At 38.0% G+C, this 18,520-nt stretch overlaps 1 protein-coding gene across 2 annotated transcripts in view; it reads right to left on the reverse strand.

The window, feature by feature from the left end:
- The window catches only part of LOC142354257 (kallikrein-6-like), a 31,138-nt gene extending 13,200 nt beyond the window's left edge, over positions 1 to 17,938 (reverse strand). For both annotated transcript variants that reach the window (XM_075406517.1, XM_075406516.1), the window contains exons 1-3: positions 17,759 to 17,938; positions 17,069 to 17,159; positions 11,068 to 11,314 (exon numbers count right to left, since the gene is read on the reverse strand). In XM_075406517.1, coding sequence (XP_075262632.1) covers positions 11,068 to 11,314; positions 17,069 to 17,159; positions 17,759 to 17,867 — 447 coding nt within the window. In that variant the 5' untranslated portion in view covers positions 17,868 to 17,938. The remainder of the gene's footprint in view (positions 1 to 11,067; positions 11,315 to 17,068; positions 17,160 to 17,758) is intronic.
- Between the last annotated feature and the right edge of the window lie 582 nt (positions 17,939 to 18,520).

Consider the following 18,520-nt stretch of genomic DNA (forward strand, 5'->3'; position numbering starts at 1 on the left):
TGGTAGCTTTTTTCAAAAGTTGGGCCCAGTCTACAGTCCAAATGAACCCATGTTAGAATTTGAAGTCGCCGGTGACCGAAATAATTTTATTGACTTACAGAAAATTTTTTGGAAAGGAAATGTAAAATTTTCCAGTAATCAGAAGCTGATTTGAGATATGACGCAGGAGCAGTAACAGATGTTACATAGACAGATGCTCCCTGTTTTGCAATAATGTGTTGCATTCACTCTTCTCTGACTGTACAGTGTCTGCTAATGGACTAAAAATTTCAAATACTAACGGAAACAATGCTCATAAAAGTTTTTTTGAAACAGAATTTTCACATAACAAAGATGCAAAAATACACCTGGTTGGCATGTCAGGGCTACTCCTACGAAAAAAATCTAGGAGCGCTGTCAACTGTAGAAGTGAACAGAAGGAAAGACTTAGTGAGGCAATCAGCTGATTGCACATTCTACGGTAAAGTTGCAGTGGACATTTTCACCTATGACAGACATTTGCTAAGTGGTGTGACACTTCGCATTGCATTTAGACGGTCAATAGATGATTTTGTTATAATGTCTGACGATGCAGCCAAGCACTACAAAGTAAAAATTGTCGAAGCTAATTTGTATGTGCGCAAGATGACATTGAACGATGATGTTGTATCGGCTTTGAAAAAACTTTATTACCAAATCCAGCTTCGTATCCTTACCTGGAGACTCTAACAAAAACATTTCTGGCGTTAACGGGTCTTCACAGTTGGAAACAAGAAGATATTTTTGCCAGAGAACCGATTCGTAGACTAGCAATTTGTCTGAACACTAACGAAGCGTTTCTTCGTAACAACAGACAAAATCCATTCTATTTCCGCAAATTCGAACTTGAGCAGATCTATATTTATCGAAACGGTTTACCTGTGGCAGACAGTCCGATATCAACGAGTGATGACAATAGTCTTTACTTTAATACAATATCGGATTTAGATTACATCGACAATGGTCATGGAATAAGTTTGATAGATTGCCCAAACCATTTCATAATGGTTTTTGATTTGACCAGCACCCAAAAAGCGTCCCAAATTTTTGTTCATCCTGAGCCTACAAATTCGTCAATTTCTTCTGAGTTGAAATCTTCAGCGGCCTTACCGAACAATATAGAGATATTCATTATTGGCGAAAAAGCTAGCACAATTTTTGTTGATAGTGCAAGAAGAGCATCAAAGAATCACATTCTGACAAATTAATGATGGATGAAGATGATATTAATGATTTAATCCAAGGCTGCAAAACTCTTAAATATAAGTTCCATGGTGTGTTTCCGGCCAACAACTTTCCGGAAAAAATGAACAGAAACAGCTTCCTTATTGTTAATGCAGCAACTGCTGAAAATATTGGCACACACTGGTTACTGTTATGCAGAAAAAACAATCATCTTTTGTTTGCCGATCCCCTTGGTCAGCCCTTTTCTTCGTACAAACATTTATATCAAAGAGTCATCTCTGTTGCCAACAATCACAATATCTATCAACTCTTGGAGAATCAATCAATTCAAAGTGCAAACTCTAAACTTTGTGGACTTTTTTGTTTTTATATTGCTCATTTTGTTTTCAATGCTCAAAAACTTGTACATATTAACGATAATTAATTGATTCGTTTTGCTTTTCATATTATGTTCTAACCCTACTAACTTGAAAAATTTATTTTTTTTTCAAATTTTACTTTTTCTTCATACAAAAAACGAACACTCAATAAATCAGAATAAAAATTCAATTTTCCATAACCACTCATAAAAATATCCATAATTTGACAAAAAGCACCAGAATGAGGACCATACAAAATTTTTTCAACTCTTCGTAAAGTTTCACTATTAACAAAATCAGTTTGAGTTTGTTTTGATGGAGGCCGGACATTGTAGATAGTCTTTTGAGCAACTACTGGCATCTTGGCACTGTTTGGTATTGACATTTGTTTGTTTTGTAGGGCTGCTTTTCGATAAGTTGTTGTTGTTAGCAAAAGCTGGTAGTCGTTTGCGCACTGACTGTGCATCGATTTTTTCCGCGGAACTGTTGAATTCAATTCAATTGCTAATATAAGCTTTGAAAACACATCTCCTTTAGTCCCCAAATTTGGTGCAGTCCAAAACAAGAATTTGAAAGCTGTATAAACGCTAGGCACGGGAAAGCTCTGATATCGTTTCAATGTTTCGTTTTCAAAAGTAATTGTATCAATCAGAACGTGAAATTGGCTATTTACTAAATTTTAAAATTCGAAATCAAAAAGTGCACACACTCCATAAAAATTTCCATTAGAAAAGCTAGGTTTTTCTTCCACAATGAGAAATTTGAACTGTTTCTGAAATTGTTTAAGATAATTTGGAGAACGCTCAAACATCGCTTCCACCGTCGTTGTTGTTAAGTTCTTTTTGAATTTTTGGTTTCTTCGCTATGGGTGGTTTTGCTGCAGACTGCTGATCAGCCACTGAGTTCTGTATTTTGCTAGCTGAGCTGACCAAATTTTCAAACTCTCCAAGAGTTAACGAAAGTCTCTGTTCAAACTCGTAATCTTCTGTTGCTTTTTTGAACAATTTCAGAAATACATATGTCTCTGTCCTTTCATAGGTTTTCAGCGTTGCCCTGATTAAGCGCTTATCAGTTTTGGAAATATCGAAATAACAATCTTCAAACTCTGTGTCTTTAGTGGACGTGAAAAGCATAGTGTGCAGCTTGTTTTATTATTTTCAAGTGTTATAATGTGTAAAATTCCAATACAATGGGGGCGGCAAGTTGGGTTTAAACAAGTGTCGTCAAACTGCCTAATTAAAACCAAATGATTTGTGAATACAGACTCAAGTACGCCTATGGCGTAATTGAGTCTGTCTGTTGTTCACAAATTGCATAATTAACTTCAGCTGTGACCTTAGATAAGACAAAAAACATATGTGACCCTAGGTGTGTACTTGACGTCATTGGGGAGTGCAGTTTACACTGTTTATTGAAATTATATGCAGACCATATGTTTTGAGAAAACAGATGTTACCCTAGTTGTGTATTTGGACCAGCAGTGCAGTGTACACTGTTTATTGGAATTATATGCGGACCATATGTTTATAACTTGGAACAGATGTGACCCTGGGTGTGTGACATAATTAGAAGCAGATGTGAACCTACAGCAGTAAGGAAATACTGATAAAAATTTTGTGTACAAAGAAATGCTAATAATAAAATACGTTATAGATAAAATGTTTGCATTTACACACTATAAAGTGTATCAACTCTTGTATAATAACAAAATTTAGAGCATATAACAGAGCATACACACTACCAAAATTACAACCAAATGTGCCCCCAGATATTAATTCTTGAATTACACGTTGTGCAATACAACTTTTAAAATAGTTATTCATTTTCTTTAAACCTTGCGTTCCGTGCACTTTGCTTTCCTTCAAGAGTTCGTTACCAGACAAACACTTACCAACCGTCAAATTGGTTTTAATTTCTTTCTCAAAATTTGTACAAAAAATTATGTCCGTTCAAATACTTGCTGAATCTGTAATTTCGTTGGAGCGAACATTGGTTTATCAGACAGTGTTCGAAAATTTTGTTGTGCTGATTAAACAGAAGAGACAAAGCGATGTTTGGCAAACTTACCAGCACTGTTTGTTACCTAAGCTTTAACGCAATTTTTTAATGCAATTGCTTCTTTACCAGAGAAGACAGAACCAGCAGAATGCAGTCTTATTACATCAGGGGGACATTTACCTCCAAAAACTTTGCCAACATTTCAACATCGCAATTGGATTCAGCCAGCTTGCCAGTAACACCAGCAGTTGATCCGAGTACCAGTTTGACACCAACATCTAGTCCATTTCTCTTTGCGGGAATTCACAAGAACAAATCTACGGCTATGTTCAATGACAACCAGTTTGATGCAGCGTTACTGTCAGCTACACAATTTCAAACACCAGAACGAGCACGTGTTTTTAGTGTCACAGACACGCCAAAGATTTGCAATGCACCAAAGAAACGCTACCTGAGAATTTTTTAATGGACTTATTTGACTAACTTGAAAAAAAACTTGATGAATCACCACGAAACTCTTTTATATAGTGAGATGCTAACTTGATTTTGTTTCAAAAATGTGGGATTTCAGCTTCTTGAAAGCTGAATTTATCTTTTTATATCTGTTTTTACAGTTTTAAATCTGCTGAGCCAAAGAAATAAAAACTTTGCTACTGATCAAGTTCGAACATGTTCAGAAAAGATTTTTATTATGACGCAAGCATACAAATCCGTTTCATAACAAAAACTCAACTACCACAACTACTATGACGTGGCGTGATTTTTCAATATTATATCCAGAAATACTCTTCTCAATCTAACAAACTTTGCTAACATTATACATTAAAATTTAGAGATTTAACCAAATGTGAGAGTATGCGGTATTGACGCTAATGACATGCTAACTCCACGCCACAGCTGTAGCATGGATTGAATTCCAAATTCAATTCATAAGTTGAAGAAATGTTCAAAAAATGAGAAATTTTCAAAGAAAATTTTCGACAAAAGGCAATTCAAGCGTCAAATTTTGACGTTTAATTCAGTAGATGCGCTCTTTTGCTGACACAAGAATCACTCCCGTTTGTTACTTGTGGATCAATTGAAAGAAAAAGAGCATGTTTGTTTAAAAAAAACAAAAAAAAAACTCATAAAAAAATTTTTTTTTACACATGACCTCTGACCTTTGACCCCAAAAAATTACTTGGGATGAAACTGATTGTTCAGTAAGCCCCAGCATACTCTAAGGTACAAAACATCTCATCACACTCGTCAATATTTACCAACTCGTTATGGAGATGATTAGCCCCTAATTAGCGAATAATTAAGGGTTAATTAACCTAATTACTAGTTACTGAAAAAAATCAAATTTTCAACGGTTTTGTAATCACTGCTTGATGCCTGACATTATTGCTCTTAAGCACCAACATCAAAAAATGGCTCCTTCACCGATTTTCAAAACATGTGGCAATTAATGTCACATTAACATCTGGCATTAATCAGCATATGAAGTACCCTAAAGAAAAAAGTTAGATCGGTTTTCTTTACATTTTTGGACTTATTGGGTCCTCAGTACAAATTTATCTCATAACAGCTGTCAGCAAAAGAAGCCACAGAAAAAAGACACATGTTTGTGTCATGTAATTGTTATGTAATTGCTAATTAATGACTTGATTGACAGAAAAACAAACTTTTTTTCTGTTTATTTTTGCGCAATTTTTTATAAGGGTCCTATGTTTTGTGGCACGGGGAGCATTTTTGCTCATCACACTTAACAATGTAAGGCAACTCTAACCACTCGTATCTGAAAATGCATAAAATAGCGCTTTTTATCACAATTTTGAAAGTTATCATGTTTTTCCAGCTTCTAAAAAACGTTTTTTGAAACAAACGATGACCAGCAATACTCGTTAGGGTTCCCTATGGTGGTATATTTTGGCAAACGATTGCTATTGAGAGTTGAAAACACATCTTTTTTTTTCTCATAACTAACAAAATTTTGAATTAAAGGTACCCGCAAAAACCGACCAATCAGATTGCAGCCTTTTGAATTTTGCGCTCAAAAATTACATTCGTGCTTCAGTTTGGTGACCAAACTCATTTCCGAGTTATTTACTTCTTATCAAAGTTCTGCTAGAATTTGAAATTCTATTCGTGCAACTTCTGTTCCGCTACGTTTAGCACTCTTGGAAACCGCTCAAGACATCAACATAAATTTCATCCAGACGATGTTGGGCTTCCTGTGTACAATTGCTCCCTATGTGCGTTCAATTCACGGAAACTGTCTGAACTGGAGCAGCATATGCGAATTTTTCTCTCGAAGTTTACAAACTGCTGCCGATCGTGCTTCATGGGATTCAATGATGCGCACCTGTTTGCGCAGCATATGAACTCCCTGCACTCGCTGCCGGAATTTGGACCTGAATACCAACCGAAAGAGGCTAGAGCGCAGACAGCCTTCAATGGTGTCTTACAAACTTATGAAGTTGTCAATAATACAGCTGACCGAGATCTTGAGAGCTTCATGCTCAATCAAAGATCTGCAATTGCAACGCTAATTGAGCAACGGCTGAGCCAAGGACCACAGAAAGTACAATTTGCGATAAAAGTACAGTTATTGAAGCTGCATCAAGATGAAAACTCAACCGAAAAGGAGGAGCGCATTGAAATTTATGCCAACTCTCTCATGACGCCCATTTACGTAGAGGGTCTCACAGACGAGTTGTACTGGAGTATGGTGGAGAAAATGATGGCCGTCTTGTCTACGTTTGCTTCATCTGGAAGTGGTTAGGTTGTGAAAAAATAATCAAACTTGACGTCAAATTTGCCCGCTACCGACCAATTCGCGGCTCATCCTATCTTGCCTTACCCTTACCCCATAAGCTTGCAAACTGTCGCGGATTACTCATTATTAGAAATCACGACGATGCCAATTGTTTCAATTGTTGTTTCGTGGCAGCGTATCATGCTCATCATGGAATCAGTCTTGATAGAGATGACAGGAACTATCATATTGATAAAACATCCCCAGCAACATATCAACAACAGAACATTCACCAACCTGTAGGCGAATTTGAAATGCCAATGGGATTTGAGCAAATGAAAGCCTTTGAAAACCTCAATGATGTGGCAATCAACGTCTTTGGTTACGATAAAGGACAACTTTACCCTCTACGAGTCTCCTCTTTTGAATCAGATTTTGTTATGGATCTTCTACTTCTTTATGATGCCGACATTTATCACTATGTTCTCATTACTGACCTTGTGAAAGTTGTTTGTAAAGTTAGAGACCTGAAATTCAGATTTGGTTATCGCATTTGTCGTAATTGTTTCTGGTTGTGTCGTGATGGACTGGAAAGCTATAATATGCATACTGAAAATTGCTATCTAAATGCCCCTGCAGTTATTCAAATGCCATCACCAGATAAAAATGAATACAAGTTGTCAAATTTTTCAGCCACGCGGTTTGTTCCTCTGGTCATTTATTTTGACTTTGAATCTTTTCTCCTACCCGTCGCTGGATGCGATGCAGCAACTGACCAATCGTCAACACGCGTGATTGAAAAGCACAAGCCATGTGAATTTGCTTTGGCAGTTGTTGATCATCAATCAAATGTTCCCTAGTTTCATCATGTGGACAGCTCAGAAGATTCAATGGGCAATTTTGTTCGAATGCTGCATTAGCAAGGAACATACATGAACGCAAAAAACAGTTTCTTTTCTACAACGGAAATCGTAGAAAGTTGGACAAAAATAGCGCTACACACTGTTGGATATGCGAAGAACCACTTGACAGCGAGCTTGACCCTGAAGAGAGCATAGGTTTAGACCACTGTCATTTAGTGGCCAATTCTTGGGCTGGGCACACGTAAATTGTAATCGATTGAGACGATATGTCAATTTTACGCCTGTGATCGGTCATAACATACAAAACTATGACTTACATCATACTTGTCTGGCTCTGAACGACTGTGAGTCTACCACAAAAATAAAAGTCATTCCGTCAACAGATGAGAAATACATATCAATGACATTCGGAGTTCTGATTGATACTATTACAACTCAAGAAGGAAGAACCCAAAAAATGTACGAGTATTTAAGATTCATCGATTCGTACAAAATGATGAACAGTTCGCTGGAAAAACTGGTGGAAATTTTGTCTGACACACATTTCGATATCATGAAAGCAATGTTCCCCTCGGTTTCCGAATCAAACGAACACTTACTCAAACAAAAAGGATATTATCCTTATTCTTATGTATGTGATCGTACAAAGTTTTCTGAGGATTGTCTACCACCCATCTCAGAATGGCGCAACACTTTAGAAGGCGGACAATTGGCTGTTAGTGGAGAAAATTTAAGTCATGCGAACCAGATGTGGAAGTTACTGGGGTGCAAAACTTTACAAGACTATCATGACGCATACCTTAAACTGGACTGTGCATTATTAGCCTGTGTATTTGAGTTTCACCGTGAACTTAGTTTTCGTACATACAAACTCGACTGCATGCATTTCTACACTCTACCCAATATGTCAAAAAAGCGTCACTAAAAATATGCAAGGCAAACATTAAGCTGATGACAGAACGAGAAAATTTGGACATGATTGAACCAGCAATATGAGGAGGAGTAACATCTGTTTACGAGGAGCGTCATTTTGTTGCAAATAATAAGTACATATCAGAATACAGGCCTTCTGAGGAGTCAACTTTTGCTCTCTGTGTAGACGCAAATAATCTCTATGGAGGTGTCATGCAGATGGACATGCTACCAGTGGGGGAATTCGCCTTCAACGTAGAAATTACCCTTAACGAAATCCTCAATACCCCTAACGACGCTTCAGTTGGTTTTTTTCTTGAAGTAGACTTAAGTTACCCTGTTGACTTACACGATGACCACTTGCCCCTACCAAAGAAATTGTTCAAGGTGAGAGGTTGGGCCAATATCAACTGGAGCTAAAAGAAGAACACAGATTATCCAGCTCGAAGGTTAAAAAATTGCTTCAGACGCTGTTCGACAAAAAGAACTATGTATTGCATTACAAACTTCTCAAATTATATGTTAGTCTTGGGTTAATTGTTGCAAAAGTACACCGTGTCCTACAGTTCAAACAAGCGAATTGGTTAGCACCCTATACTTCACTCAACAGTAATAAACGTCAAGCCGCTAGCAAAAAATTCGAAGAAAACTTTTATAAGCTCATGAACAATGCAGTATATGGTAAGAATTGCGAATCTAAACGCAGACGAAGTAACCTTACCATTTCGCGGGATGCTGATCAAGTTCTGAGTTCCATTTCAAAGTTCGAGTTTGATTGGTTCATGATATTCGGAGGTAACCTGGCCGCATTGTCTTTCCACGCCAGAAAGATTTATTGGAATACCCCAACAATAATTGTAGCAACTATACTTGATCTGGCCAAGTATCAAATGTACAATTTCCATTAATACACAATGCGCGCTCATTTTGATTGTCGTTTGTCATATGGTGACACGGATAGTTTACTATATAAAATCCGGAGTACAGACTTTTATGAGGAATTAGCCAGAAAGCCAGCTTCAGTTGTTAGCGAATTCGAGTTCTCCAATTATCCGAACGATCACTATTTGTACAGTTCAGAAAATAAACAGGTAGTCCTCAAGTTTAAGGACGAATTTGCGGGAGATTTTATTACGGAGTTTGTATGTTTAAAGCCGAAATTATACTCAATACTCTCAAAAAGTAAATATTCTTTGTTTATTCTAAAGCATGTTAGTTCTATCTTTTAATTACAAAGGTTGTTAGTAGGCTTCTGAATGGTATTAGTTTCATTATTATATACATAGGGGTTGATAAACATTTAAAAATTTGATTAAAGGCTTTTTTTCTCTTTAAGTTGTCGAAAACTTTCGGCTAAAGGAGTAACAAAGGCCGCTCAACAACGTCTCCGGCATGATGATTTCTTGAGCACACTGATGACAGGAAACGTGTTTCGCACTGAAAACACACGAATAATCTCCGATCATCATGTATTGGAAACTGTTACTGCCAACAAAATATGCCTTTCAGCGTTTGATAACAAACGGTATATTCTACCCTGCGGTACAAAAACTCTACCCTTCGGACGTTATGAGACCGTTGATTGTGGTGTCGATGAAATTGATTGGGGTAGTGATTATATTCAGTGGGATAATGACAGTTACGCAGAATTACTTCTCAGCTCTAGTCCAGAATGGGATAACGATTTTGTAGTATCTCAAACTTCCTCAACAGTCGCTCTCTCAGTGCCAGCCTCCACCACCAGCTCTTGGGAAACTCCCGACCCGGGTTTAGTAGTAACTGAGCAGATAACTGAATCTGATATTGAGAGTGACGATATTGCAGACATTGACGCCAGTTCCAGTGAAAGCTCCTCTTCTGACAACCCCTTCATAATTTTTGAAGCTGAAGAAGCAAGCAGCAGCGAAGAAAAAGAACCAGCACGCAAAATAAGACGGCGCTATTGCCATTTTAATTGCATGCCATTTTGGTGAAACTGCGTGTAGTAATACACAGTGTATATATTAATTTTGTTTTGAGTGTTTGGTTTGGTTTCAATTCAATCTTTTCTTACAAATCTAACAAACCGGAGAAAGGCGCAAAAGGAAAGGAATAAAGGCGGAAGAAAGCTAGTTTACATGTATCACCCATGCACGGCCGTAGTCAAATGTTTTACATGTAGCGCCGTCAAAGATAACCCCCTATTATCACACGTATTAATTCGAAGGATAACCCCCCATCTTAGTACCCTATTATCTTACTACTACCATTTTCTGAACAGACAAATTCGAGCGCGTGTGACTCTAATCAGAGGTGAATTTGAGCGCAAACTGGTCTGCTCAGAGGACTTTTTCGAGCGCAGAGAGAGTTTCCAGCGCACGATAGTCTGATCAAACGTCACCTCGATCTGAATGTCTGATCAGAGGTCACTTTTGTCAGAGACTATCTGATCAGAGACTATTTAATTCTGGCCCTCAACTTTGGTTGTAAGACCTCAAAATAATAATCTCGTGAGACGCAGGATATTTTCAACTGGAGTAAATAGTTTTGCTTTTGGCCATGAAAACCACTGCCGCTGAGGGGAGGGAAACGAAATTGCCCTTTCGTGTCTTTCCTATTATAACCCCCCCATGGATATATAAACCATACTACCCCCAATCATGGCAATTATATAAAGGGAAATGGAGGGGGGGGGGGGGTTGTAATCAGAAAGGCCCCCCCCCAGTGAACTGAAACTTGGTACACCTTGGTATGAAACATACTAAATCTTGGTAAATCTTGTCAAGATCTTGCCATGGTACTTACCAAGAAAACATCAGGATATGTACGAACTTGCAAGTTCTTTGTATGGCTGTCAAGAAACAAGATCTTGGCAACATTTCTAAGAAAGATTAACAATGACATGTTCCTCTTTCGTTATCTCTTTGTATGACTTGTCATTCTTACTTAAATAATCTAAATAAATAAATAAAATTTCCAAAAACCGACTTTTGGTGTTTGCGGAAATCAATACCTCAAAAAGTGGTGTAACACATACAGAATCCTCGCGACATTTGAAAGGAGCCTCGTCAAAATAGCCTTCACGGAGTCTACTCGCAGTTAAATCTGGAAAATTGGCCAACATGGATCCCATCGTACAACTCGCTAGCATAGACCCGAAAGGTGCGTTGTAGACACACGGGGGTAGGAATCGACCCTTGCCGACATCCTCTTCTAGGCGAAGAAGGGCGATGTCACTCTGGTGATTTCTTGGGTTAAAGCTGAAAACGAAAAGAGGAATTTTGGAAATTTTCCCGTTTGTAAAAAATTACGCGGCGCAAAATACGTCCGAAAAAAAAACAAATTTCAATAAATCTGGCGTTTTTTTAAACGAAGCCATTTTGAGCATTGGATCTTTTCCACAATTGCCCCCTTTTGCAAAAAGGGGGGCTATTCTTGAATAGAATTGAAGAGAGTTGTTTATTGACCAATCAGCGACTACTAATAACATCCAAGTATGCGCATACTATGTTAAACTGAATAGAACAAAAAGGTGACGTTCAACTATGCCGACGTAATACTACGCCGATTATAAGAATGCCAAATATTTATTCAATTTTTATCTTGATAATTTTCTCAACCAATCACGTCATTTTACGGAGATGACGGAAAAAATTATCGGCCAATCACAATCGAGAACCAATTTCGGCATTCTTATAAAACTTATTGTTTATTAGTAAAAGAAAACTGCAGAAAGACAAACATTAAAAAACATAAGTAATTGCGGGCAATGGCCATGCCTCAGCGGCCCATGGGACTAGATATGAATATATCACAACCGAACATGTGATCAGCGCACCCTGAAAGTTTTTTAGATTTGCTTTAGATGCTTTTGAATTCACAGATAGACTCTTTTCATGTTTTCGGCACTGTTGAAATAAGTTTCACTTTCGGCACTCTTAAATGTCGGCATACTATTACGTCGGCATAGTTGTACGTAGTCGAACAAAATAGGCCATGCTATGTTAATTTCCCGGACCTTGCTTACAGTGAGTTTCAGCGCTGTACCATCGACTTTCAATAGTAACCATTACTGAACCAGTCAAATAGAAGTGTATTTATTTCTGCCAGTCTGCCCAGAGTTGATTAAGAAACATCCCAGTCTGTCCCTTTTCTTCGCAGCGTAATATACGTTATTGGTGAAAACAGCACAGAACGTTTCACATCATCAGACTGTACATACAAAGAACATAGCAAGTTTTGAAAATTTCGAATAATTGACATCATGCTTGAAACTTTTAATATGGCGATACCCAAAAAAGCTATTCTAGCTCCAACTATACCATATATTGGTGTATTTACGTCTGTGCGGTGAAAGCGGAGTTCGGAGGTGGAGGCGGGGGTCGGAGGCGGAGGTGGATGCGGGGGTCGGAAGCGGAGGTGGAGGCGGGGGTCGGAGGTGGAGGTGGAGGTGGAGGCGGAGGCGGAGTTTGATGTGCGAGTCAGAACTAGTTGTGGTGTATTAGTAGTAGTAGCAAAAGCTTCGAACTTCGCCCGTGGGTGACAATCCCAGTGTTTGTTTATCAGTCTATTTCAGTTTATCTTTTTCCAGTGTTTGAATAGTAGACTCAATGCTCATCATATGTTGTGTTTTTCAGATTGATTGAAAATTGTTTTTACCTCTTGTGAATTGTGTGCGTAAAAGTGAGTAGTCTGTCGTTTATCATGGAAGTGAAGTTGGAAAATGAGTCAGTGAAGTTGGAAAATCATAAGGAAAAGGTGAAAGTGAAATTGGAAAATGAGTCAGTGAAGTAGGAACATCATGAGAAAAAGGTGAAAGTGAAGTTGGAAAATGAGTCAGTGAAGATGGAAAATGAGTCAGTTGTCGAGAAGTTGAACGTTAAGTTGTTGATTCATGGGTCAGTCGTTCAACAAGTTGATAGAGCGCTGGTCGTACTCGCTCTCGTTGAACCCTCGACGGGATTTTGCCACGGAATCGCCGATTTAGTCAAAGTGGAGGAGCGTGTTAGAAGACGAGCTACAGTTGCCGGCGGAAAAAGGAAGTTTCACTGCAATTCCTGCAACTATTCGACGAAAGACAATTATCTCCTTAAGCGCCACATTGCGCGCATTCGTGAAAAATCTGTTGACAGTAAGCGGTGTCGGTTCTGCAAATTTCAACTATATATTCTTCAAACTTTAGCAGGCATATTCAGAGAGCTCACAATAACCAAGCAGGCTCTTCAGTTTTGTGTAAACAAGCATCAGATTCTTCTCGTTCTTAACAATTTTAATTGATAATTTGGTTTAACTTATTCCTGTCTTTCCTCTTCTTTCTGATCTGTTCTTTTTTAATATGTGAAACATTTATGTGTTTTAATATTCCTAAGTTGTTTGTTTTAGAATGTCTTCTGCCTTCGTATTTAATATTTCAGAGAATTTGAATGATTCCTGGTTCCTTTTTATCCAACTTGTTGCTGTTGCCGGCAGTATTTTCCCATAAAGACACCGATCACTTTGACCGAAGTTCGAGACCAACGTCCATTGCAATTCATCTCCGTCAAACAGGAGTGCGATCAACTGGAACGACCTCCAGATTCTGACCTCCGGTTTCGACCTCCAGATTCTGACCTACGGATTCGACCTCCAGATTCTGACCTCCGGATTCGACTTCCAGATTCTGACCTACAGATTCTACCTCCAGATTCTGACCTCCGGATTTGACCTCCAGATTCCACCCCCACTCAAAAACTGTCAAAGAATTTGGGCTAAAACTGACTCTGTTTTTGGACGAGGGCGAGTACATTGGTGTCCTCAGTCAGGGATCCGGAGCTCATGTAAGACATTATTTTCCAATTAATAAGAATTTACAGCTGCTTAAACTGGTTGCTCCATTGATGTGCTTAGTTGTATTTATCGAAAGAGAATAGTGGAAGCATTTTTTGAATGAAATTTCGAAAATTTAAAAGCGCTAGATGATTCGCAGTTAACAAACTTTAATTTTTATCTAACTAGGTGAAATCAACTATTGAGTTGATTGATTTTACCATTATAACAGTTTTGACGAAGTTCCAATTTGCAGCGAACCAAAAATTTTTGAATTGCAGTGGTTCTTAATTTTAAACGTTTGACTCCATCAGTCCCCCCCCCACCCTCCTTAGTCAACCATTTCCTATTTTTAGTTATAAGTTATACTTACAGGTGATAATAATTGGTCTGCCGGTGGCTACCCAGTCTGCTAACGAGGAGCACTTTAGAGAGATGTGAATATTCCCGTTCCCTAAACTTCGATAAGCGAATTTTAAGATATTCTCAAAAACTGAAGGATTAAGTATAGTATAAATAAAAAGTTTGCATAAAAACTTTTCCACATAGATATGCTTCTTTTTGCTGATATTTTCTATGTTGTTATGTTTTTAGGAATACTTCTGTTGAAGTTGATGACTCTGTTTTGATTCATTTTGACATGTAATTAAATTTGAAAATCCTAAAACATTCGCCACTGGTTCATTTTAGGTTTTTGTTGTAACATTGAGACAGGATAATCAGTTCGCAACCTGTTTTTTTATGCTAAGATGTATCTTTGGGTGATAGTGTATGTGCGTGTGTGCGCGGGGGGGGGGGGTTGATTGGGGGCGAACCGAGATGATGCTTAATAAGCGGCGCGAATGATTATGAATAGCAACAAATCTGAATTAATTTGTTACTGATGTAATTTTGACTCACAGAGCAATTGAGTTTTCCATTTCAGTTTCCCATTTTTTAGGCGGCTACCAACCCGTCCGAGCCTGTCCGATCACTTTGACCGAAGTTAGAGACCGACGTCCATCGCAATTCATCTCCGGCAAAGAGGAGTGCGCTCAACCTCCAGCTTCTGAACTCCGGATTCGACTTCCAGATTCTGACCTACGGATTCAACCTCCAGATTCTGACCTCCGGATTTGACCTCCAGATTCCACCCCCACTCAAAAATTGTCAAAGAGTTTGGGCTAAAACTGACTCTGTTTTTGGACAAGGGCGAGTACATTGGTGTCCTCAGTCAGGGGTCTGGAGCTCATGTAAGATATATATTTTCCAATATTTTCCAGAAATTTTCGATTGTCGAAAAATTACACTAAATGGCTTCAAACTCAATTTCAAACTGAGAATATAAAAACTGAATGATTCAATTCATTTTTTTCCTTTGAATTTATTTCAAAATGTTAAATGTTTTATATTCATGAGAGCATGAATTCATATTTCACCAAAAAGTACAATTTCACTATTCGATTTGTTTACAGAGGAGAGAGCGAGAGAGAGAGACAGAGAGGGAGAGAGAGAGAGAGAGCGGTAAATTGCCCACTTATGTAAATGAACGCGGGTAATTATCTCCGAATGAACGCGAATGAAGCTGAACATAACGCAAACATTCTAAAATTAACTCTTCGCATATGAGAGGCAGCGCGCAACTAATCATGCGCAGATGAATACCAGTGCATGAATTTTGTTATGCGCATAAGATGACTCTTCAAATAAGATAAAATTCAGACTATAAATTGTAAAGTGGGACATGAACAGAGTAATGGGAAGGCGAAAAAACAGAATAATTTTTGTCATGATTCAGTGCTTATGTGCTCTGCCACCAAGCTCCGGGTAGCCAAATTGGAAAACAAAGCGAAAAGAACTGCCAACTTTTGACTCGGTGAGCGCGCTTCACGCGCGTCGGGGCTTCGCCGCGTTAACCAACACGTGATTTCCAGATTACTTCCCACAGTGTTATGACCGTGAACGTCGGTCAGCTATTGCACTTGAACTGATATTCGCTATCTAAACTAGAGGCCAAATAATATTTTGGTAAAGTTAGCACAGAGAGTGGTGGGGCAATTCTGTACTAGGAGCCAAAAAGGGGAGACACTTGTTGAAAAGATCCTGAGCATGTAAAGAGCCTAAAACTTTATTGCCCGAGTTCAATTAGTAATAGTTTGAGACAAAATTCAAATACTTTATTGTTCTTGTCTACAGTCCTGTTAAATTGGAAACCACTAGTTGGGTTCAATAAAGTTGGCCGACAGAGCGTTTAACCGAAAAAGAAGAATTGAGAAACTCAGCCGACAGTTTATCATTATCGGCCAAAAAACTTCAGTGGTCGACAAATCAGCAGTTCGTTGGACCATTATCTTTGGTGTTCTGTCGAGCTGTGCTCCACTCGGCTTATCCGTGGCCGCACTCTCTAGTGTGGGAAGGGTGGGTGCAACCATGTCTGGATCTTCGTTGCGCTAGTCGATAGCATAAGTATAATTGCCTGCCTATGATATACCGTTTTAAATCTGCCAATCAGAGCTTCAGAATAAATCTAGTAGCGCATTTTACATTAATTGTTGTTATTTTTTTATTTTTTGGTTTTGGGCTAAAAACACTGTCGGCAAATACGGCGGCCTTCCAATAACTATTCTTAAACCACAATTAATATCGAGAATTAAACTTCTGAAAATAATCTTGTATCATTCACTTAGGTAATTAGATACTGTCTCCATGGGAAAGGGGTAATTTGAAGCAAAACTTAACTGGATTGGCTCAGTTTCACCTGTTTCTACATACGCTTAGAACACTAATCTTAGTACATGGGTCGTAACAGAGCCCGACAGAATGGAGTATGTACACTCGATTTTTCGAACATTATCCACGAAATGAATGTTTTTTGTGAAAAATCACTTTTCAATGTCATTTGTGAGCATTCACAGAAATGCTTGCTATCAACGATCATAATTAGGGAAAATGAGTGTATTCAAAACTTCATATTTTTTTATTGTTTGATTGAAGCAACTTTAATACGAATCTTCGCAACCCCAGTGCAGCCCATCCCAGGGAATATATAGCACAGATTATACATTAACAGAAATTGGGGGCGGGGGTTAAACATTGCTTGACCCCTAAGCTGGGGGCTGTAATAGGAAAGACCGCTCATTATAGTTGTCCAGGTGTGTGGTTAGAAGCTAGCAACAGAACAGGTCAATTAAGAATTTAAGAGTTATTATAGCCAAAACTGGTCACTTTACCCGAGATGAATGTATTTGTGTTCGACTGAGTAGTTTTGGCCCTGGCTCTCCTTGTCAGCAAAGTTGCGTATTTCTACATTGATCTCGTCAACTGTAAAAAGAACAGTAGATCAAAGTTATATTAACAAAAAAGCAAAAAAAATTGTTTGTTCCCATAACACCCTAAGAATCTTTTCCGTTTCTGTCCCCCAGCTTTGTGGGCGCTTATTATTTGCACCCCCTGACTCACGTGCCAAATTTATACACAATTATTCACTATTTAGTGGCACGTTCTCTGTTACTGGGGGCACAGATGGAAAAGATCCCCCTCTCCTTTAGCGCACGTGAACTCGAATTTTGTTTTTGAATAAGCTTTATGAACAAACAAGGTTTGCATAATTTAGCGCTGATGACGATTGGCGTAGCGTAATACTGAAAACTAGCTGTTTGTGAAAAATAAGCTCTTAAAAGTTGAAAACTGTAAATGTAATTTTGATCATCAATATTTCCAGAAAACTGATTTTACTTCTAAGAAAAAGGACATGCAAAATATGAAAATTTGCTGATCTTTTCATTTTGTCAGTTCACAACTTTCTCAACAAGTACATGTTTTATAACATTCGGTTATTCGGATTTGATGATACAAAGAGTTAGACAAATTTGAACTAAACAAATTGTTAGGGTCGATGACAGACCTAGGTTGCAACTCACTTTCTGTCAAAACTGACCCGGTGATACAAGAAGCTGCCGTGAGAACCCACCCCTCCCCGATCAGAGCACCCCCGCATGACCTGTTTCTGATTCCAAGCACCCTATCCATAACATCATCCGACTGCAGCTGAACAAAGACGCGCACGTAGAATTTCCGGTCAGGACTGCAAAAAAGGAACACAAAAAAGTAGTCACAGAAGAATTGCTTCAGAGCTCTTGCTTGAGTTTAAGAGTTTGTTTTAACTAAAAGACGTGCAATAGATGTCTTGGGGGTATCCAAATATACAAATAAAGAGAATAAAAAGGAGAAATAATGAGATCTAATATTTATGCATGCTTTATTAAACATTAATATATATATATATATATATATATATATATATATATATATATATATATATATATGTATATACATATATATGAAGGGCGTATATTTTTTAGTAGTTCAAAATCCTGACCGGATCTCTTTTTTTAGAGATAGATTATCTTCAGAGCTTCAGCTTTCGTCCAACTATTGCACTATTTTAAGTCGTGCACGTGGGTATAATGTATAACGTGAGGTATTTATGTATTAATCCTCGTTAAAAACTGTTTAATGGGACAAAATTTTATGGCCCTGTAATTTACCTGTGAAATGACCATAATTGGAGATTGTTTTTTAGTTTGCAAACATGTAAGTTCAGAAAAATGGTTAAATATTCACATGTTGTCAATAATTTGCCAGAATTTAAATTATTATATTCTGCAAATATAATTTTCAAA

This window comes from Convolutriloba macropyga, chromosome 15 (assembly GCF_964194025.1).
Source record: "Convolutriloba macropyga chromosome 15, txConMacr16.3, whole genome shotgun sequence".
In the NCBI taxonomy this organism is placed as follows: Eukaryota; Metazoa; Xenacoelomorpha; order Acoela; family Convolutidae; genus Convolutriloba; species Convolutriloba macropyga.